This window comes from Fistularia commersonii, chromosome 31 (assembly GCF_037954325.1).
Source record: "Fistularia commersonii isolate RoL2024-O1a breed Wild chromosome 31, RoL_Fcom_v1.0, whole genome shotgun sequence".
NCBI lineage: Eukaryota > Metazoa > Chordata > Actinopteri > Syngnathiformes > Fistulariidae > Fistularia > Fistularia commersonii.
The window spans coordinates 3,195,480-3,218,800 of record NC_141314.1 but is presented as its reverse complement, the minus strand read 5'-3'; the positions used below and the strand labels follow the sequence as shown (position 1 = coordinate 3,218,800).

At 43.6% G+C, this 23,321-nt stretch overlaps 1 protein-coding gene across 4 annotated transcripts; it reads left to right on the top strand.

Moving 5' to 3' along the window:
- Window positions 1-765: 765 nt before the first annotated feature.
- On the top strand, window positions 766-11,371 carry pcdh18b (protocadherin 18b). 4 transcript variants are annotated; one of them, XM_086178916.1, is made up of 4 exons: window positions 766-3,395; window positions 3,826-3,881; window positions 5,427-5,542; window positions 9,846-11,371. In XM_086178916.1, exons 1-4 carry the CDS (start codon window positions 906-908, stop codon window positions 10,796-10,798), a joined length of 3,615 nt encoding a protein of 1,204 aa, XP_086035042.1. In that variant the 5' UTR covers window positions 766-905; the 3' UTR covers window positions 10,799-11,371. The 4 variants fall into 4 exon arrangements, with proteins under 4 accessions (XP_086035042.1, XP_086035039.1, XP_086035041.1 ...); XM_086178913.1 differs by having other exon boundaries at window positions 5,427-5,596; XM_086178915.1 differs by having other exon boundaries at window positions 3,793-3,881.
- The last annotated feature ends 11,950 nt before the right edge of the window (window positions 11,372-23,321 follow it).

Below are 23,321 nucleotides of genomic sequence, written 5' to 3'. Positions count from 1 at the left end.
CAATTATTTATTTGTCCTCCTCTCATCAACCAAACCACTGGCACGTTTCCTAATTTGTAATCATTTTATTTATTTATGTATTATTTTTTTTTACGTGAAGTAATGATTATATTCTATTAAAAAAAAAAAAAAAAAAACTTGGGTTGGAAAAAAAAAAAAAACTTCCTCCTCTCCTCCGGCTCCATTGTTGTAACACACTTTTAATGCCAGTGTGCGCGTTTGCATGCGTGCATGTGAGAGAAAAAAAGATCGAGTGAGAAAGAAAGAAAGGGAGAGAGAGAGAGAGAGAGAGATGGAGGTGGGGGTCTGAAGTCCCTCCTGTGGCCGATTCTGGTGTTTTTGGAGGAGGGGATGTGCGTGCGCGGATGTGCGTGCGTGTGTGTGTGCAAATGAGACGCAAATGCGGAGCGGGTCGGGGGCGCACAGACAAGAAACTGGAGCAGCGGCAAGAAGCGAACACACTCACACTCACACACGCACACGCACACGCACACGCGGACACACATGCCACTCTCTCTGTCTCTCTCTTTCTCTCGTTCACTCTCCCAGACGCACAGCCAGACTCGCACACAAAGACTGGGCAGAAAGCTGCGCGTTTTTCTTCACACACACACACACACACACAAGCTCACACACACGCACAGACGCGGAAAAAGCAGCGCGCATATGTGGATACACGCAACAAATCCGCCCGCAAGGAAAGCGCCTCCGCAGCAAGCTCGCCGCGCGCATCCGTCCAACTAGGATTTTTTAAATTTATTTTATTTATTTTTTCAATTGATTTATTCTTCATCAGGCGATCGGAGGAAGAGGAAAAGGAAAAAGGAGGACGTGACATGTCGGACTTTTAAGGGGGACAAAAAAAAAAAAAAAAAAAAAGGTCGTCCGCAGACGCGCCGCGGAAGATGGGACCGGGCGGGAGCCGGCGAACCGGAGGTCGTTTCCGGCTGCCGCTGCTCCTGGCGGCGCTTCTGGCCGCCGCCGCCGCCAAGACTCTGAAATACAAAGTTTACGAGGAGCAGCGGGTGGGCACGGTAATCGCTCGGTTGCGGGAGGACGTCGCCGGGGTCTTGTCCAAACTCCCCGGCGCGCCGGGATTCCGCTTCCGCGCCATGCAGCGCGGCAGCACGCCGTTCCTCTCCGTGCGCGAAGAGGACGGCGAGATCAGCATCGGCACGAAGATCGACCGCGAGAAGCTCTGCGAGAAGAACCTGAACTGCTCCATCGAGTTCGACGTGGTCACGCTGCCCACGGAGCACCTGCAGCTCTTCCACGTCCAGGTGGAGGTGTTGGACATCAACGACAACTCGCCGCACTTTTCGCGCGCCATCGTGCCCATCGAGATCTCGGAGAGCGCGTCCGTGGGTACACGCGTGCCCCTGGACGGCGCAGCGGACGCGGACGTGGGGGAGAACTCGCTGCACAGCTACTCCCTCACCCCAAACAACTTCTTCAAGATCGACGTGCGGACGCGGACGGACGGCGCCAAGTACGCCGAGCTGGTGGTGACCCGGGAGTTGGACCGGGAGGTGCAGTCCGGGTACCAGCTGCAGCTGACCGCTTCGGACAACGGGGTACCGCCGAAATCGGGGTCCACCCTGCTGAAGATCAGCATCTCGGACTCCAACGACAACAGCCCGGCGTTCGACGAGCAAGCCTACGCCGTCGACCTGCCGGAGAACTCGCCGTCGGGCACCCTCATCATCGACCTGAACGCCACCGACCCGGACGAGGGCGCCAACGGGAAGATCGTGTACTCCTTCAGCAGCCACGTGTCGCCCAAAATCCTGGAGACCTTCAAGATCAACCCGGAAACGGGTCGCATCACCCTGGCGCGGAAGGTGGACTTCGAGAGCACGGCGTCCTACGAGCTGGACGTGCAGGCGCAGGACCTGGGGCCCAACTCCATCCCGGGGCTCTGCAAGATCGTGGTGAAGGTGGTGGACGTCAACGACAACAAGCCAGAGATCAACGTCAACCTGATGACGCCGGGGAAGGAGGAGGTGGCGTACATCTCCGAGGGCGCGCCGGTGGACACCTTCGTCGCCCTGGTGCGCATCGACGACAGCGACGCCGGGCTCAACGGCGAGGTGGTGTGCCGGCTCCACGGCCACGGGCACTTCCGGCTCCAGAAGACCTACGAGAAGAACTACATGATCCTCACCAACGTCTCCCTGGACCGGGAGAAGAGGTCGGAGTACAGCCTGACGGTCATCGCCGAGGATCGCGGCTCGCCTAGCTTGTCCACCATCAAGCACTTCACCGTCCAGGTGCTGGACGAGAACGACAACCCGCCGCGGTTCGAGAAGAGCCGCTACGAGATCTTCAGGTCCGAGAACAACTCTCCGGGAGCCTACCTCATGACGGTGGTGGCCTCGGACCCGGACCTGGGCACCAACGGCCAGGTCACCTACACCGTGGTGGAGGCGTCCGTCCAGGGGAGTCCCATCTCCACTTACGTCACCGTGGACCCGTCCAACGGCGCCATCTACGCCTTGCGCAGCTTCGACCACGAGGACGTCAGCCGCATCGCCTTCACCGTCCAGGCGCGGGACGGCGGCGACCCGGCGCTCTCGGCCAACGCCACCGTGCTGCTGACGGTGCTGGACGAGAACGACAACCCGCCGGTGATCCACTCGCCCCCGCTGAGGAACCGCACCGCCGAGCTGCCCGTGTGGAGGTACGCTTCGCCGGGCCAGCTGGTCGTGGCCCTGAAGGTCACCGACCGGGACGCCGGCGCCAACGGTGAGGTGAGCTGCGCCATCGCGGCCGGCAACGAGGACGGGCTGTTCGCGATGGACGCGCGCCGCTGCGAGCTCCGGACCAACGCCAGCTTGGAGCAGGCTCCCAGGGACGTGATGGAGATCAGGGTGGAGGTGCAGGACAGAGGAGCCAGCCGTTTGAGCGCGGCGGCGCTCCTGAGGCTCACCCTGCAGGAAACCGTCGACGTCCTGCCCCCGCTTTACCCCACCGGATCCAGCCAGCCCCCTCTGGATCTCTCCCTCATCGTCATCATATCCCTCGGGGCCGTTTGCGCCCTGCTGCTCGTCGTCATGGTGATGTTCGCCACCGCCCGCTGCAGCCGGGAAAAGAAAGACCCCAGACACAACTACAACTGCCGCGTGGCGGAGAACAGCTACCAGAACCATCCCAAGAAACCCACCAGGCAGATCCACAAGGCGGATATCACCCTGGTGCCCACCGTCAACGGGACGCTTCCCGTCCGGGCTCATCCACGCTCGCCCTCCGCCTCGCCAACGCCGGACCGCGGGACCCTGGGGAGCAGGCAGAGCCACCACAGCCGCCAGTCGCTCAACAGCTTGGTCACCATCTCGTCCAATCACGTGGCTGAGAATTTCGCCCTGGAGCTGGCGCACGCCACGCCCCCCGTGGAGGTAAGCGCGTCATGTTTTTTTTTTTTTCCCATCATATTAGCGTGCAATGCTAGTTCATTTTGCCCATTCGCGATCTACGGACGCATGAATAAGAAATATTACGAAGGTTTTATACGACGTTTGTTCTGAATTTATCCCCCTTGCTCCCGTATTATGTTATGTCAGCCCTTTGTGTCATATTTTTGTTGAACATCGATCACATCAGGAGCAAGTCATTAAAATCATGCCCCCCTCCACCCCCCCCCCCCCCCCCCCCAACCCCGACATTGTATTGTGGCCTTGCTTGAGTTGACTCCATTCATTTTCCACTCTTCATTTTTTCCCCTTTTTATTTTTTTGTCTGTCTTTTTTTCCTTTCTTGTTTGTCTTTTCCTCTTTGTTCTTCTTGGGATTGTAGCAAGTCTCACAGCTTCTGTCCATGCTCCATCAGGGCCAGTACCAGCCCCGGCCAAGCTTCAGAGGCAACAAATACACCCGCAGCTACAGGTAATGCACAGTCAAAAACATGGTTTTACTAAAAACAAATAAATGAAAAATATCTATAATGATAATAATTGTAGAATTTCGAATAATCTTGTTACAACAGGACAATGATAATGACGATAATAATAATTATCGTCATCATCCTTATAGTTATAATTGCTGTTATCATTGTTACTTTTTATTATTATCACAGACAATATCATGGCACCACGAACAACAAAAAAAAAAAACAATATTAAATATTATTATAGGATAAAAAAATTAATGGATTTAAAATTCAAAATAGATAGAAAATATAAAATAATAAACAATAAATCAGACTGATTGGATAAAAACATAAAGAAATAAAAAAGTAAAATAAAATAATAATAATAATCTACATCATCATTGTCATCAGCATTATTATTTTAAGAATAAAATAGAAAAAATATAGGTCATAAATATAATAATAACAAGTAAATAAGAAATATAAAACTCAATACATCAATGTGACATAACAATTAGTATAAACAACTGATTAAACAAATAAATAAAGACAATACATTAGCATGGATAAATTTAGAAACTTTATCATTATTATTATCATGATTATCATTAATCATAATAATAATAATAATGATAAAACTTTTATTGGTAAATAAATTGGTAAGTAAATAATAAATAAATTAAACCAAACAATAATACAATAAAATAAATATATTTCATTATTATTATTATTATTATTATTATTATTATTATTATTATTACTATTATTGTTATTATTATTATTATTATTATTATTATTATCATCACTATTATTATTATTATTATTATTATCATCACTATTATTATTATTATTATTATTATTGTTGTTGTTGTCAATTTATTATATTTATAATTTATATGATAATTAATAATAATAATAAAAATAATAATAGAAACCAAGTAGAAACATAAACATATTAGAAATATAAAACCAAGACATAAAAAATGATAAATCAGCAGACGATTAAATCCATAAAAAAATTAGAAACAAACAAATAAAATTGGGAGATTTGGTGAAATGACTCTATAAATGAAAGCCTTGAAAATTCCTAGGAGAAAAAAATAATTATCCAACACAAATTTGAAAGGTCAAAACGTTTATACCCAGTCATGAAAAAGACATAAACATATATACCTGCTACATATAACCTCTGGTGAAATCTTAATCTTAATCTAATCTGCAGCATCAATGTTGCTTATTAGTAAAAAGTTACTTTCCCAATATATCTCATCCCAAGAGAAGATGAAACCAGACTTAAGCCAGACTTTTGCCCTTTTGTCCAGTTACCCCTTTACTCTCCCCATAAACATAAATATATGACCCATTTTTCTCAGGGAGTTTGAGCTTTTCAGACACTAAGCTGTATTATCCAAATACTCTGTCTGTATATGGGGCTTCTGTGTTTCCCCATACGACTATAGCTCTTTATAATCAGCTAGTTTTCATCAATTGCTTATAGTATCCTTCACTGTGTCATAGACCTTCAAGTATAAGTGGTTGATATATCTGGTCGCTGTCTTCAGATATGCCTTGAATGAAATGGACAAGTTCAGTCTGAAGGACAGCGGGCGCGGAGACAGCGAGGCTGGCGACAGTGACTACGAGCCTGGCAGGGAGTCGCCCATGGATAGGCTCCTTGGTGAGGGCTTTATTGAGCTATATGCCCCCGATGGCCCGCACAGAACGCATGCAGGTACACCCCTGGTCCCACCATCCACACCAGACCACCCATTGAGCCCACATCCCTTCCATCCCATCGGAACCCTCCCGTTTGAATGCATCGTATTTATTTTTACGATGCATTGACGATTGCCTTTTCAGAGTCAAACTTCCAATTTTAGCATTGTATTTTCTGTGATTTTCTTTTTTCTTCCTAACTGATGTAACTACCGACACACAACATTGATGGCTTTCACTGACAACAACCCATTTATTGACCAGAAGACATGGAGTACTCTACTTGTTTCAAGCTAGCCACAGCTAGCACAGTTAAGAAGAGAACGGATTGTTAGGAGGAAACACAAATATTTCCTTCGTGCTGCATTTAGAATAGCAAAGCAACGATAACCTGTTAATAGCAAAGCGAGGATAACATGTTATTCTCAGCTCAGACTGCATCAGTGGACACAATATCTAGTAAAGTTCCATCTTTCCATGACGGAAATTGTGCTCAATGCCATGTCGATCCGGGTGGAAAAAAAAAAAACAAAAAAAAAAACCTGCCAATTGGCCCCTATTTCATTTTATTTTATTTTATTTTATTTTATTTTATTTTATTTTATTTTATTTTATTTTATTTTATTTTATTTTAATAATAATCATCAGAATGCAGCAAACTAACTGAAAATAGCATTTTAAACTCACATTTGATCATGCTGTCTTGTTTCAAAACTTTTAGGGTTAGATTCCGGGCAGACCCGATAATGCTATCCATCCTGTGCTGAAAAAAGCAAACCAAAAAGGAGAAATCCACCGCCCAGCGTTTAAGGGAAACATAGGGAACTGAGAAAATTAACTGATTCAACTGTTTCTGATATGACATAATGTCATTTTAAATGCACTGAGCGCTGCCAGCGCGGGATTCAGTAATAAAAAAAAAAGACCTGTCCTGGAATCAGGATCACGTCACGGTCAAACCCCCGAAAAACTCCCAACTACCCAAACGATGGAGTCAAAACTGCCACAGGATGGCATGCTGTTTCACAAAAGCGACGTGTCTCATTTGTTGCATGCTAATTACCCCTTGTTGCTTCGTGCTTGCGTTTCCAGTGGCTGCATGTGCATGAGTGACCCCCCACTATCACCGTACTCCGTTATAACCGACCCCACCCAGCTCCATCAACCAGTCCCTCAACTAAGTTGCAACCGACGGCAGTTTTTTTTCCAAAATGTTATTATTTTTTTTTCATTATCACAGCGTATCCGTGTGCCCGTAGCTCCCGTCCCTGACGGCTTCCCTTCCCACACAGCCATCGCTTGACATCGCGTTTGAGCTGCATCCCAATTAAAGTCATCTCAGACAGGCAGACGGTCTCATCACCGGCGCCTCCTTCCTTCCGTCCTTCCTCCACCCCACCCTCCCTTTCTGGAAAGAGCCGTGCTCATTAGTCACTCCCCTGTACCCACCTCAGAGCTCCGGCGTCGACGGGCTCCGACCGACGCCCCGGCGCCCGTCTGATGAAAAGGCGGCATTTAATTGCCACGTGACATCGCTGCCACGGGAAAGCGCACTTTGCGATTAAGCCCCGGAAAACGTAATTACATCTCAAAGCTCACCTGTCTCCCTCTGTATTTTTGGCCCACCACCCCCCCGTGTCCAATGCATGGGTGATTTCTCACTGAGTTTTAATTTTATTTCATTTGGTGCTATTCCCCGTGTACTACAAACTCGATATTTGCAATATATTTGATATAGAAAATGTGTATTTGAGCGCTTAAGTTGCCGCAAAACTGAACTAACCTTGAAAGCATTTTTCAAGCACAAAATGGAACAAAGTATTCATTGTATTCAGTTGGTCACTCTTGTTAAAACAAGTTTTTTTTTCAACAGATATGGCAATTTGATATATATATATATATACACATATATATATACATATATATATATGTACATACCATATATAGTATGTACTATACATAGTACATACTATATACTAAAACTATATGTATATATATATGTATTTGCTGCAAAGTTTCGTAAACTTGACATATTTAGCTGACAATTACATGCCTCAAGTTTTAGTGGATTTGTAGCGCCAAATCACAACCCAGTTGTCTTGTGGCATGGAGCAGGTTTATACAAAGCTCTGTAATTTTCTTTCGGAGACAAACACTCCGAAAAAATTGCCTAGAAAAAAAATTGCCCAGAAAAAAAATACCCTGAAACGTCGGACAGATTCCAGCTTCTGTTTCTGCAAATATCAGAGCTTATGCTGATGACTCGCCGATCAACTTGTGGATGATTTCCATTGTTTTTTGGATGTAGTGCCGCAAAGCTACGCAATCATCAACTTAGATACAATGCTATTATAGGTGTGGTTCAATCAACGGTGATTTTTTTCAATCTAGTTTTCTGTAACGTGCGCACATCTAGAACTACTAATTTCACCAAAGGAAGGAGAAATACATATACGTATATATATTTAAATGTTATATCCATGTTTTGGGATGCTGGCCCACAGATAATAAGGGTATTTTGGTTTCCTCCGGCTTCCAACTTAAGCAGTAATGTGTCCCGCAGTGTTCTGTCTAGTCCAGATCCCAGGGCGAAAATGTCCCCCCGGACCCCTCTTGCTGCCGCCGCCTTTTTATCAGGGATAAAAGTAGAAATTAAATTTGATAAGAAGCAAATCTCTCCGGTAAACAAACAAACAAACAAACGAACATGGCGATGGTGCCAAATAAAAAATAGGGTGTTATAATTCCGCCCCCCCCAAAAGTAAATCAGTCAGTCGTGCTTCGAGTCAGACACACAGGCTTTCAGTTAATATTTGCTTTTTTTTTTTTTTTTAACACATCAATCAGCCGGGTTAAATCATTTTTTTTCCCCTTTCATCAGCTGGGAGCACAGTTTGCCGCGGCCCCTGCGCCGCTATTTTTTATTTTTTTTTCTTTTTTTTTTCCCTCTCCCCTTCCCGTGCAACCATATGCACTTTTCATCTGCTCTAAGATGTATTATAAATGGCCCTTTCATGTTAATGAGGGGATAATGAAGTCCCTCAATGGCGCGGCTGAAAAGCAGCACACTCCTTTAATGAAGGCATTAAGTTGGCATATTTGATTTGTCTAATTTATTCTTCAGAGATTTTCTATTTGAAGATTTAATATTGAAAAGAGTGACTTGAAAGGGAAAAATGCAGGGCTTTTAGAGGAGGAGTTATTTTGAATGGGTAATAGGCATTGATCAGGCCTCGCTGAATTGTGTCTTTGTGCGAAGCCTTCAGTCGGAAGGGGAGGCAGGCAGCGCTCCCGCCGAGACACTTTAATGAGGGCGCGTTTGCGCCAAAACACCTGAGAGGAGCCGGGCAAATTGCTATCTGGCTGGGGAGGAGGCTCGACTCGACGGCATCAGATCCCTTTGATTTCAAGATCAAATTGCGACTATAAGATTTTTTGTTCAAACCTTTACTTTGCTAAATGCAGAAAAAAAAAAAAAAGTTTGACTGTGAAACTTAAAACTTTCCAACAATGCCTATATGTTTTTTTAATCTATTTATTATCATTATCAATTTTTAATGTTACCTATTTGTTTCTATATTTATGTATTTATTTCATCAGTTTTTATTTTTTCTGAGTTATGTACTTTATTTTTTTCAATTATGTATTTTGATCTTTCTATTTTTACATTATTATAATTATAACTATTATCATACTGATTTATTTAATTATTTATTGTGTTCCATTTGGGGGCATTGCTAAAACAATCTTGTTACATATATTTTTTAAAATGCAAGCTTGATATGTAGCATCATAGTTAAATCATTTTTTTTCATGTATATTTATGTTAAAATTTTTAGATTTTTAAATTTTTCCATTAGTTATGACCTGTGGTTGCAGGATTTACATAAATTGGTTGACATTCATCGATTTAGATATCAGATATCAGACAAGATGTCTTTTAAGAGATGTCTTTCAGTGCTACACATTTTTAAATTCCTTCTAGTCAAAAATCCCGTCATTTATGTTTTATACTATTTACTTATTTGTAACTTTGGGGTCTGTTGTGGAGCGTGTCAAACTTAGGTATTTGCACTGAACCTCACGGTAGAGACAAATGTGGAGCTTTAAAGAGACGTCTTCTTAATTTTCATACAGTTTAGAAAATATCCGAACGATGAAAATATACGTGCTCATGCATTTGTTGAAGGTATTTGGTATGATGGATAAATTGTAGTTTTTGTATACATTTTTGTACTTAGCGGCATTTGTCTCTGTCTCCGCAGCGATGAGGCTCTGCACGGAGGAGTGCCGAGTCCTCGGCCACTCGGACCAGTGCTGGATGCCGCCGCTGGCGTCCCCGGCCTCGTCTTCCTCCGACTACCGCAGCAACCTGTACATCCCGGGAGAGGAAGCCTGTCAGCCCGCCGACTCCAGCCAGGAAAAAACCCCGCAGCCGTGCACCGACGCCGGCCCCGCGCGCAACCAAAGCTTCTCCACCTTCGGCAAGGACGTCGGCGGCGAGGATGCCGGCGAAGAGGAAGAGAGGCAGGAGGCGGCCGGCGAGGCCGGAGATGACGACGACCTGTGCGGCACCACCTCGCTGCTGTCGGAAATGAGCAGCGTGTTCCAGCGGCTGCTGCCCCAGGGCCTGGACTCGTACGCGCAGGTCAACGAGAACGCCAAAGGCGCCGGTCTCAGCGGCGTGGGCGTACCCATGACCGGATCTTTGGACCGGAGGAGGGGGCATCTACCCGGGAAGGCCAACCCCTCCGTCCACCAGCAGGGCGTTGCGGCCTGGGCCGCAAACACCCACTTCCAGAACCCCGGCAGCAGCATCGGACCGTCCGGCCACCACCAAGGCGGCAGCTACCACACCCTGAAGCCCAGCACCAAGCTGGGCTGCCAGGGTAACGTCCACAAGGGCGCGCAGGCTCCCAAAAACAGCCCACAGAACAGCGGGCACCCCAAACCCCACGGAGGCCCCCTGCTTACGGCTATGGTGAGCCCCACTTTGGCGCAGGCGTCGCAGGCGCCGGCGCCGGTGAACGTCGCGGGGTCCTCGTCCAAGTGGCTGCCGGCGATGGAAGAGATTCCCGAGAACTACGAGGAGGACGACTTCGACTCGGTGCTCGGCCACCTTGGGGGCAAACGTAGCGACAGCCGCCACGAGCTGGTGGACGCCAGCGAGCTGGTGGCCGAGATCAACAAACTGCTACAGGACGTCCGGCAGAGCTAGGCTCCCTGTTTTATTTATTCCGGCGCCCGCTGACTGCTTCCTTTTACATTCAGTGGCAGGAAAACAAAGAAAAAAAATGATACGGAAGACCTGCAATTGTCATTAAAGTTGCATTTCTAAGGTAATAATTGTGTTATGTGAATGCTAAGTATCCCAAAAAAAAAAAATCAAAAAAGGTAAAAAAAAAAATTGTTTGTAATTGCTGGTTTGGTACAAAATGTACACATGTGACTGTATTTATCTTTGTATTTTAAAAATACATTTGTATACTTATATTTATAAAAAAAAAAAAAGATAAAATAAAGTTAAAAAAAAGGTGTATATAAGGTTAATCAGAAGTCTATTTTTATATTTCGAGTGCATGTTAAGTACAAAAACGTTGAATCAAGACTTTGACATGCGATCAACACTCTACGTATTTAAATGGTCTTTTTTTTTTGTATTGTGTATCTTTTTGTATTTGTCACGCTGTTATGTAATGAATATACCGATGACTTAATGGACACTCGTCTTTGTGGATCACTGCGACAAACGGGAAAACCGCACACGAATAAAAGCAATACACGTACCGACGCCTGGCGCTCGTGTATCACTTTGTGCCGCATCGGAAAATTCGATTCGTTAAAAAAAAAGCAAGATCTTTAGAACATACAGGATTTGAAGTTTTATGTTTTTTTTCACATTTCATTATTAACCCTGAGACCAAATACCTGCTGTTCTAAGAACTCAGTTTGATTAAAACTTGTCGGCACCATGTTGATGAATGAATGTAAAATATGGTCCATATCTATTTATTATTTCAGCACATAAACTTCATTGTGTAACTTACCTTTATTTATTATTTAAAACATTTATCCTGCACTTGGGATCATGAGGGGGTGAGGGAGTTGCTGGAGGTTATTCCAGCTGTGATTGGCTGAGAGGTGGGGTTCATTCTGGACTGGTCGCCAGTTGAATTTAGGGAAAACAAACCTTCTGCTCGTGTTTGAGGAAACCAAGAAAAAAGCAAAAATGTATATAAATATATTACTGGAAATCCTTAATTGCCCATGTGTGAATGACAGGGTGAATGATCGTATGTCTCCATAAGTGGCGTTATGATCGATCATCTGGCAACTAGTGCGTCCAGCGAGTAGGGTGGTATAAATAATGGATGAATGAATGAAAGACAAAGGCATGGAAAATAAAGAAAACTGCATGCCAACTGTCCCTGTATCATTGCAGCATCAATCTCAGCGGAGGATGATAGATCTTATATAATCTTAATAGATAAATGTGTATATGTGTAAATATACATTTATATATTACACACATATCTCTCTATATATTTAGATAAAACAGAGAATAAATAATTAAACATCATGTTTTATCCCAAATAAATCCATTATATTTATATAACTTAGGCACTATTTAACATATATATCTAAACCCATCAAATATTAAAAAAAAGAAAAAAAAAAAAATTACCTCATCTGACTCCTCTCTATATGGAGTAGCAGAGCCTCCCCTCCGAGCTCTTCCCAGATGACCAAACTTTGCACTCTATCTCAAAGGAAGATTCCGGCTACCCTGTAGAGGAAACTCATTTCGGCGGCTTGTATCCGCGATCTCGTTCTTTCGGTCACACCCACAGCTCCTGACCAAAGGTGAAAGTGGGAACGTAGATTGGCTGGTAAATTGACAGCTTCGCCTTCTCGCTCAGCTCCCTCTTCACCACGACAGATCGGTATAGAGTCCGCATTTGTGCAGACGCCGCACCGATCCGCCTGTCGACCTCCCGCTTAATCCTCCCCTCACTCGTGAACAAGACCCCCAGATACTTGAACTCCTCCACTTGGGGCAGGACCTTTTCCCCGACCTGGAGTTGGCATTCCACCCGTTTCGGTTGAGCACCACGGTCTCAGTTTTGGAGGTGCCGATCCTCATCCCGGCCGCTTCACACTTGGCTGTGAACCGTTCCAGTGAGAGCCGGAGATCATGGCCTGATAAAGCAAACAGAACCACATCATCTGCAAAAAGCAGAGACTCGATCCTGTGGCCGCCAGACCGGCTCCCCTGGACGCCCTGGCTGCACCTAGAAATTCTGTCCATAAAAGTTATGAACAGAATTGATGACAAAGGGCAGACCTGGCGGAGTCCAACTCTCACAGGAAAACGGGTCCGACTTACAACCCGCAATGCGGACCAAGCTCCGACACCGATCTACACGGACCAAACGGTCCGTATGATGCGGTTGGGTACCCTATACTCCAGGAGCACCCCCCACAGAAATGCCTTCTCCTAATCCACAAAACACATGTAGACTAGTTGGGCAAACTCCCATACCCCCTCAAGGACCCTGCCAAGGGTACAGAGCTGGTCAACTGTTCCACAACCAGGATGAAAACCACGCTGCTCCTCCTGGATCCGAGGTTCAAGGATCGTGGACCAGAATCTTCTCGACGCCCACCGGAACTCATTCTCTATTGTCTTGCTGAACTCCCCGAGTTTTTGCCTCTGCAATCACTGAAGCCACATGCCGCTTGGCCTGGCGGTATCTGCCAGCTGCCTCTGGAGCCCTACAGGCCAGAAAGGCCGGATAGGATCCCTTCTTCAGTTTAATGACCTCCCTTACTGCTGGGGTTCACCAGCGGGTTCGAGGGTTCGAGGGACAGGCGCTGATCACCTTACGGCCACAGCACAGTCCAATAACAAGACACCACTTGGGTTCAGATCTGGGGGGGGCTTCCTCCCAATCACTCCCTTCCAAGTCGCACTGTCCTTGCCCACGTGAGCATTGAAGTCTTCCAGTAGGACGAGGGAGTACCTGGTAAGAGTGCTCTCTCGCACCACCCAAGAGGGGTGGGTAAACAATTATATATGTATATAATTGTGTTTAGTCTACATTTGGTTGAACGTTAGCTCAAGGCTGGCTGCAAAAATAATCATGCCATCCGTAACCTTTTCTTCGGGCGGTCGATGGCCAGCACCACCGCTCGGAAATTACATTTGGCGAGCTTGAACATCCTCGAATGTAGTAAAGGAAAAAATAAAAATACAATACATCAAACTCTGCAATGTCATTGTCCTCAACTGAGGAAGAAAAACACATTTTTAAACGGCTCATGAGACGTGCGCGGACAGATCTATAGTCGTCCGATGGCGACTGCGAGGTAATTGAATGGCATTTTGAAGGTGGGTTCGCAGACAGTTTACGCGTCTCCCCCTTCAATACGTGTGATTTATTCTCGCACCTGTAAATAAGCCCCTTTGCAAAATGTTGATTTAGCGTAACCGCATTCGCGTTACCGTGAAGGAATAGTTTTTTCGGACCTCACGTTTGCAGTGATGGATGGACGGGTTGGCGGTGATAAATTGCTTTTACCACTACGTTGTTTGGCATCCCTTCCCCCACCCGTCCCCAACCTCCTCTCCCTCCGGAGGGATTAAATTGATACAGTTTATGTGCGGGTCGTAAATTTCCCGCGTGTGTTGTTTGTTGACTCTGGAGACACATAAAGGGCCTGAAAGTTTGCGAATCTTTTCACGAGACAAGAAGTGCCAATCACGGGATATGGAATATTGCCCAAACCTGTACTTTATGTATTGTTTGTGCTTTTTGGGGGGGGTTTACCGCCGTGCAAACCAAATAGCGGGGGTCTTCCGGAATTGTACACGCCTGGATAAATCATCTTCAGGCCTTGAGTCTCCTCTTTCTGGCGTAAATACTAATTCTAATTCGTCAGCTGCCTCTGGCTATCATGAAGAAAATGTAACATGCTGTACACAATAAAATCATTTAGTTTACAGTTTAAAAGAATTAAGGTGTGGATAAATATCTTAATGCTAAATGCTAATCCACAACCTTCCCCCTTCTGTGCGGTGCATACATTTCCCGCCTCGCCTGTGTTATTTGTTTGCACCGGAGATGCATGAAGGGGCCGAAAAGTCCGCTAATCGTTTCAGGAGAAGATTCTACATGGCGGCTCGTCTTTTGTCAGGATGGAGAAACTCTTTCCTCTTCGGAAAGGACGGCTCGCTCTGTGAATCCAGAACTAATATGGCGGAAAAATCAAGCGTATCGGCAGCATTGTTAGTGTCTGATGTTTGGAAACGGCTTGGATTCGCAACATTTTTCTCCCGTGTTTGGATATTATACCCAAACTGTGCAATTTCTTCAAACGCCTAAACAAAATGAAATATTGTTGCGCCGATCAATGGATATGGAATATTGCCAATGACTGTTCTTGTTTTTTTGTTTTTGGTCTACCGCCGCGTAACACAAATCGCTGGGTCTTACACAATACTACCCGCCTGGGTAAATCATCTCTACTCTCTGGCATAAATGCTAGGTTAATTTCTTGAACATTTGCTGTTGATAACTCGCCTATTTGATAACTTGCTTAAGTATTTTCATGAGGACCTACTTTGATTTTATCTCATTTAAATACCCATGGCCTGTTTGATCTATGTTTTGTTTGTATATGTAGATGACACCGGAGAAATCTGTCAGTTGAATAAACAAATAAATATATGCATACATACATGCATAAGAATAAATTAGAAAATAATAAGCAAATTAATTAATTGATAAAATAAAAAAAAATAATACATAAAAAATAGATAAGTTGAAAATAAAAGTTGCAAAATCAATAAAATCAATAAATCAATGAATAAATACATGGATGCCTAAAATCTAAAAAAGAAAAAAAAATTAAATAATTTTAAAAAAATCATAAAAAAAATAAACAAAGAAACAAACAAAAGCATAAAGAAATTGATTGAAACATAAATAAAATGAATAGAAAATAAAAGTTGTGTATGAATAAATACACAAATGCATTAAAAATAAAAATGAAAAAAAAAAAAAAAAGGCAATTCGTTCCCTGTACCTAATTGAAATGCAACCTCCATATTTTTGTAGTGCGAATGTTTTTCGGTGCCTGATGTCAAATAGCACATGTACATACGTTTCGGTTCCGGGAACCACCAACTTGCGGTGAAAAGAGATGGCCAATTTGTCCTTCGCTTAACCCGTCACTTTGTTTCCACACCGGCAAGTTCGGGGCCCTCAGTGTCGGTGTTTGCAGTTGGTAAGAAACGCTCCTCGCTCGTAGGAGGCTGATCTTTGAAGCATTTTGACAAACAAATAGCAGCTCCGGCGCAGCCCGGATTTGTTGTCTGAGCCCCGGAAAAAAAACACAGAGTCTCTCTCCTCTGTCAGCAATCACAGAGTCGCTTTAATTCAGACAACAAAGGGATCAAAACACGGATGTGCGGTGGCTGATGGGTAGAAATGTGCTGTGGAAGCAGATGGAAATAACTGCTGTGAAGACGGAGGATGGAGAGTAGTGCTAGTGGTGGTGTGTGTGGGTGTGTGAGTGTGTGTGTTTGCAGCTTGCTCTGCTCAACTTCTAGATAATGGGTGACACCTAGAGGCCCAGTGTGAGCACTGTAACCTGACGGCAGCTGTTCCCGCTTGCTTGCCATCATCAGGGTTGGTGCCAGGCGGTCCCTGGGAAGGGGGTCTCAGAGCCCCCCAGAGGAGGCATTAGTGCACTGCATGATGAGGGTGAGGAAATAATGAAGAAAATAAACCCACGGCGATAGAAGTGATCAGAAATGTTTTACACGAGTCAAGTAAGAATTATAACTTTTATAAAAAGCGAAAAAATACCTTAATTTTCTCATTATCATTATACCATTATTCCATATTATTATTATTATTACTATTATTATATGACTGTTATTTACAAAATGATACTTTTACTACAACAACTAATAATAATGATAATAATAATAATAATTTTCATTATTATTTACAGTTATTGTCTTTATAAATGACAAATAAAGTCTGCCGAGTTCTAATATAATCAAATATATATTTATACATATTTTCTGGATCATAAAATAATAATGATATTAATGGGAATTAGTATGAGTATCAATACTGTAAATATTATTAGACTTATTATCATTTTCATTATCATTATTATTATTATTATTAGAAGTGATTTACACATATGATCGTATATATATATATATATATATATATATATATATATATATATATATATATCACTGGATTATGTGTTAAATTACATAATAATAACGATAATCATTATCATCATAATCATCACCATAATCATTATTATTAATAAATAATAGTTATAATTCATACATTTTCTTTTATTTCAATGTCTTCTCAGTTTTTATTTTTACTTTTATTTGCGAGTTTATTTTTTTCTGCGGACATGTTTTGGCGATGTGACGCTACACCTGTGTTTTTCTTTTTTTTCCCAATAATTTCAGAATCACTTGAGTAAAAAAAAGGTTGGGGAAAAAGTCACTATTTTGTTAAATATAATCATACAAAGTATAAGATGGCCATTTCGTTTTTGGGGAGTTTGTGTCTGAAACATTGTATTTACATTGATTGTGTCTTATGATTCATTCATACATCATAAAATGCATATATTCCTTCGGGAGTTTGGCATCAACTTGATTGATCAATAGATTGCCATAGCTTTAGTTCTGTTTTCAAGGATCCAGCAGGCGGATGGAATGGTTTGATTCGTGGACAGGTTCGGAATTAAATGGCGGGCAGCTGAGACACCAATGGAGGCCTTGGAGGAGGAGGAGGGAAGGATGAGAATATTAATAATAACACTGTTTTTGCCGTGAGGTTCCAGATCCTCAGGGTTGGATAGATGGAGTGGATACAGGATGCCGTTAATGACAGATGGACACTTGTCAGTGTCAATAGCTGAGATATAATCCCACAAATGTCCCTTTTCTTATGTTTTGTTAGCTATTTCCAGTTGTTGGAGTAATTTCACTCCATTTTTCACTTTTTTTACTTTATTTTTATCTTATTTTTATTTTACATTTTGTTTCGTATATTCATTTTTATTTCATATTTTACCGATGTCGGTTATCGACTCTGGGTTGCTAGGCTACCCCACATGCCCTCCAATTCCCACTCAGAGCCAAATAAAGTAAAGTAGAGTACAAATAAAACTGACAATGAAAGACAAATTTAAAGTGAATAAGTTAACGTGTTAATTAATTATATTACATACATATCAGTTCACCATGTTCAGGCACTAAGGTGTCCATATGTGAAGAGAGGGGCGGAGCTGTCAACTGAACTGCCCCGATGGTGGGGGAGGATGCCGGTCAGACCTGGCAGACCCAAACATAACATTAGGGTCTGCTGGGAACGTCTGGCAGTCTCCTGCCAGAGGGAGTTTTAACTCCCACCTCCAGCAGAACTGCAACCACATCCCGAGGGAGGCGGGTGTCATCGAGTTAGAATGGATCATGTTCTGTGCTTCCATTGCCGAGGCTGCAGACCGCAGCCGTGGCCGTAAGGCGGTCAGTGCCTGTCGGGGTGGCAACTCTCGAACTGGCTGGTGGACTCAAGCGGTGAGGGAGGCCATCAAACTGAAGAAGGAGACCTATCAGGCCTTTCTGGCCTGTGGGGCTCCGGAGGCAGCTGACAGGTACCGGCAGGTCAAGCGGCATGTGGTTTTGGTGGTTGCCCAGGCAAAAAATCGGATGTGGGAGGAATTCGAAGAGACCATGGAGAACGGCTTTCAGCGGGCAGCGAGAATATTCTGATCCACCATCCAGCGGCTCAGGTGGGGGAAGCAGTGCTCCATCAACAGTGTGTGCAGGGGGAGCCGGGCGCTGCTGACCTCAACTCAAGATGTTGCAGATTGGTGGCAGGAATACTTTTGACACCTCCTCAACTCCTAAGCAGAGCCGGGGGGAATCTGGAGCGGACACTCCTATTTCCGGGTTTGAAGTTGCTGCAAAAGTCAAAGAGCTCTTTGGTAGCAGGTCCCCAGGGGTTGATGAGGTCCAGCCTTGGTTCCTCAAGGCTCTGGATGCTGTAGGGCTGTGCTGGATGACAAGTCTCTGCCGTTTGGCGTGGATTTCGGGGACAGTGCCGCTGGACCGGCAGACCGGGGTTTGGACCTCGGATCCAGGAGGAGCAGTCTGGGTTTCATCCTGGTTGTGGAACAGTGGACCAGCTCTATACCCTCGGCAGGGTCCTCGAGGGGATATGGGAGTTTGTCCTGCCAGTCTACATGTGTTTTGTGGATCTGAAGAAGGCATCCGACCGTGTCCCGTGGGAAATCCTGTGAAGGGTGCTCCGGGGATATGAGGTACTGAACCCTGCCACATGGGCTGTTCGGCCCCCGTATGATTGGTGTCGGAGCTTGGTCCGCATCGCCTGTTGTAAGTCGGACCCGTTTCTGGTGATGGTTGGATTCCGCCAGGGTTGCCTTTTGTCACCGATTTTGTTCATAACTTTTATGGGCAGAATTTCTAGGCACAGCCAGGGCATCGTGGAGATCTGGTCTGGTGGCCGCAAGATCAGGTCTTTGCTTTTTGCAGATGATGTGGTTCTTTTGGCTTCATCAGGCCACGATCGGCACTTCCAAAATCGAGACCATGGTGCTCAACCGGAAACAGATGGAGTACCCACTCCGGGTCGGGGAAGAGATCCTGCCCCAATTGCAGGAGTTCAAGTATCTCGGGGTCTTGTTCACAAGTGAGGGAAGGATGGCACGGGAGATGGACATGCGGATCGGAGTGGCATCTGCGGCGATGCGGGCTATCTACCTATCTGTCGTGGTGAAGAGGGAGCTGGGCCCAAAGGGAAAGCTCTCGATTTACTGGTCGATCTACATTCCAACCCTCACCTATTGTCACGAGTTTTGGGTAGTGACCCAAAGAGCCGGATACAAGCGGCAAGAGTTTTCTCCACAGGGTGGCCCAACTCTTCCTTAGAGATAGAGATAGGGTGAGAAGCTCGGTCATCCAGGAGTAGAGCGGCTGCTCCTCTGCATAGAGAGGAGTCAGATGGGGTGGCTCGGGCATCTGGTCTCCTGGATGCCTCTCAGGGGAGGTATTCCGGGCATGACCATTTGGGAGGAGACCACGGGCAAGACCAAGTACATGCTGGAGAGACTATGTGTCCAGGCTGGCCTGGCAACACCTCAAGCTCCCCCCAGGGGAGCTGGACCATGTGGTGGGGGTGAGGGAGGTCTGGGCCTCTGCTCCGGCTGCTGCCCCCGCAACTCGACTCAGGATAAGCTGGCGAAGATGGACGGATGGATAATGAGTCCTTAAATGTACACAACTTTGAAGTGCTTTCCAATACAGTGATTTTCATATAAAGACTGAGAGTAAAACTGCGGGGTCGATGCCCATCTTCACTGTGAGCTGAAAACATACCTCTCCACCAAGCACTACCCTAAAAATCGCACTTATTATTAGCTACAAACCTCCCGGAAAAAAAAAATAAAAAAAAATAAAATAAAAAAAAAAAAAAAATATATATATATATATATATATATATATACATATATATATATATATATATATATATATATATATATATATATATATATATACATATATATATATATATATATATATATATATATATATATATATATATATATATATATATATATGTATATATATATATATATATAAAACGATGAAATGAATGTATGTATGTATATGGTTCTGAGATGGCTGTTTGGTTGAGTGGTCACTTCTGACCTCCGACCACTGGTACTTTGGATCTTCAGTGACTGAATTGCACTTTTTGTAAGTTTTGAATAAAAGCGTCTGCAAAATGACTGTAATGTAATGTAATGTAATGTAATGTATAAATATGAAATAAAAAGCAGCTAAAGGTTACCAACCAGATGTGACTGTTGCATGCTTTTGGACTGTAGGAGGAAAGTAGAGACCTGGAGAATCATAAATGTTATCAATAAAAATAATAACAATTATCAAGATGATTTTAATATGATAACATTCATTTAATCATCAGCATTATTGTTACTGTATGTAATTTAAGGCATATAATCCAGAGGGGCTGATGTTGCAAGAAAAGGACTACACCTTTGGAGTGGGATAGACTGTGAATGCAGAAAATAAATTAATTATTAAAGAGGTAAAGGTGTAGACCTTGATACACACACACATACGCACACACACACACACACACACACACACACACACACACACACACACATCTGGCTGGATTGGCTCACTTCACCAAAATCAGAAATGAAGCTATTAGTGTCCATGGTGTATTTATGATGATTTGTAGAAATAGATTATGTGTGTGTCAGAGAGCTGGACAGGAATTCAGTTAAACTTTTATACATTGTGTGTGTGTGTGTGTGTAGGTATTTGTATGTGTGCATGTACAAAAAACAGAAATCAACAATGAAGGTGGGTTGGACCAACATGTCATCATAGAAAAGAAAGAATTAGAACTCTGGTGTGTTGTGGACAGTGATTGATTAAAAAACAAGGCGGCCATGCTGACCTACACTCATGCACACACACACACACACACACACACACACCCACCCACACATACACTGTAGTGATCGAGTCAAAGTGGCTCCCTTCACCAAGACCAGCAATAAAACTGCTGTCTCCCAGTGTGTGTGATGATGATAATGGTATGTGGAAATAAAATATGTGTGTCAGGTGCGCGGGTGTGTGTAGGTCTCTGTTTGTGCGTATGCACGCGTGTGTGTGTGTGTGTGTGTGCACACTTGTGTGGTGTTTCACAATCCCTGGTCCGCGGACTGGTACCAGTCCGCAAAGAAAATCTTTGTGGTAGTTTTTTCATTACACCTTCTCGATCTTATCTTAGAATGTTTCTGCCTTCAGCTTACTGCCGCAATACTGTGAATAAATATTGTGAACTTACAAAAGTTTTATTATTTGAACCTCTGCACCTCTAACTGGTCTGCAGAAACTTTTTAATGCATAAAAGTGGTCCCTGGTACATAAAAGGTTGGTGACCGCTTCACTTGTAGACTCAATGCACAACTGCATTACTATTATTATTATTGTTATTATTATTATGTTAACTTTATGTGTACAGGAATGCCTGCTGTTGCTTCCTTGGTTAATGTACTGCATGAAAAAATAAGAATATTCTTTTATTATTATTATTATTATTATGATTATTATGATTATTATTATTAGTTTTTTTTTTTGTTTTTATTTAAAACAAAATAAGATAAAATGGATAAAAATAAAATAGAATAAAATACACTACAACAACTACTACTACTACTACCACTAATACTAATATTTCCAATAAATACAGGAATAACTGTCCAACCTTCAAAGTATGTGGTATTACGTGTAGCTGGGATTATTTGAAATAAGATTAAAAATAGAAATAATAATACCACTAATAATTAACAGAAATAAACCTATTCCTCATATTGACCAGGAACAGTTAAAGAGTTTATCAATTAATTAATTTTACTTAAAGGATCATTGGAAAACCCAGACTTTAAAGTTCACAATATCGTATATGTTGCTTCTATATTTTTAGGAATTTGAACAGCATTTCATCAGGCTTTTAGTACCTTGGTGCATGTTAGAGATTATTTGCCGTATGTTGTTGCTTATTTGTTAAAGAAAAATGAAATAGAATGCTAAAATTACCCACACACCACACTGCAGTGCTACATTCATCATGTAACAGACTTTCTCCAGATGTCACGATCGCCGCGATACTGCAGATAATTCCTTGCACTTTGAACCCGATGACAAAATCATCCCGCTCTCAAGTCCACAAATAGGTTTTTCCACATTGACTACCATCATAATAGTAGCTTGTTTTGTGTTGAGTACAATGCAACGTGTGTGTGTGTCTGTATGAGTGCGTGTGTGTGTGTGTGCGTGTGTATATTTTCTCTCTGGAATAAATGCATTGGAGTCGTGATGTGACCAAAAAAAAGATTTATCCACATTGGTAGGGTTGCTGTCCTCATACACACACACACACACACACACACACACACACGAAGAAAAGGTATAGTAGTGTTTAGATAATGGCCCACCAGCAGCACAATAGCTTATATGTGTGTGAATGTGATGTTGTCTTATTATTTCTGCGGGTACGTGTGTGTGTGCACATCTTTATCTCTAGGTGTTCTCTGTTTTGAGTGCAGGCCTTTTTAGATTTTTCGGTTGCTTTGTTACACTTTGTGCGTAAGCATGTCTGTGTGCGTAATATCATGTGTCCATTATTGTTCAGGTAGTTTCTGCCACAATACCAATGAGTTTGTGTGTGTGTGAGTGGCCGTGAGTTAACACTCTGGACTTTGCCTGTTTGTGTGTGTGTTTTGGTGTGTGTGTGTGTGTGTGTATTTCGGAGCTCAATAAACCAGCCTAATCTCCCTTTATATGTCAGTAAACACCTTGCTGGGCTGCTGGCTACTATCTGTGGACACGCTGGGGCTGCTCACACCAGATTAGCCTGATATCACTCTTTTTGTGTCATTGTGTGGGTGTGAGAGAGTGTATGGCAGACATACAAAAGCTGTGTGTTTGTGTGTGGGAGGGTTAATCTCAGATAACCTTAGATGTACAGGACAGTATGTGGTCGCTACCTGAGATTATGTGATATGTGAAAAGAAAATAGTACTGCGCCTGCTACTATTGCTACAACACCAACAGCTACAACCACAACTACAAC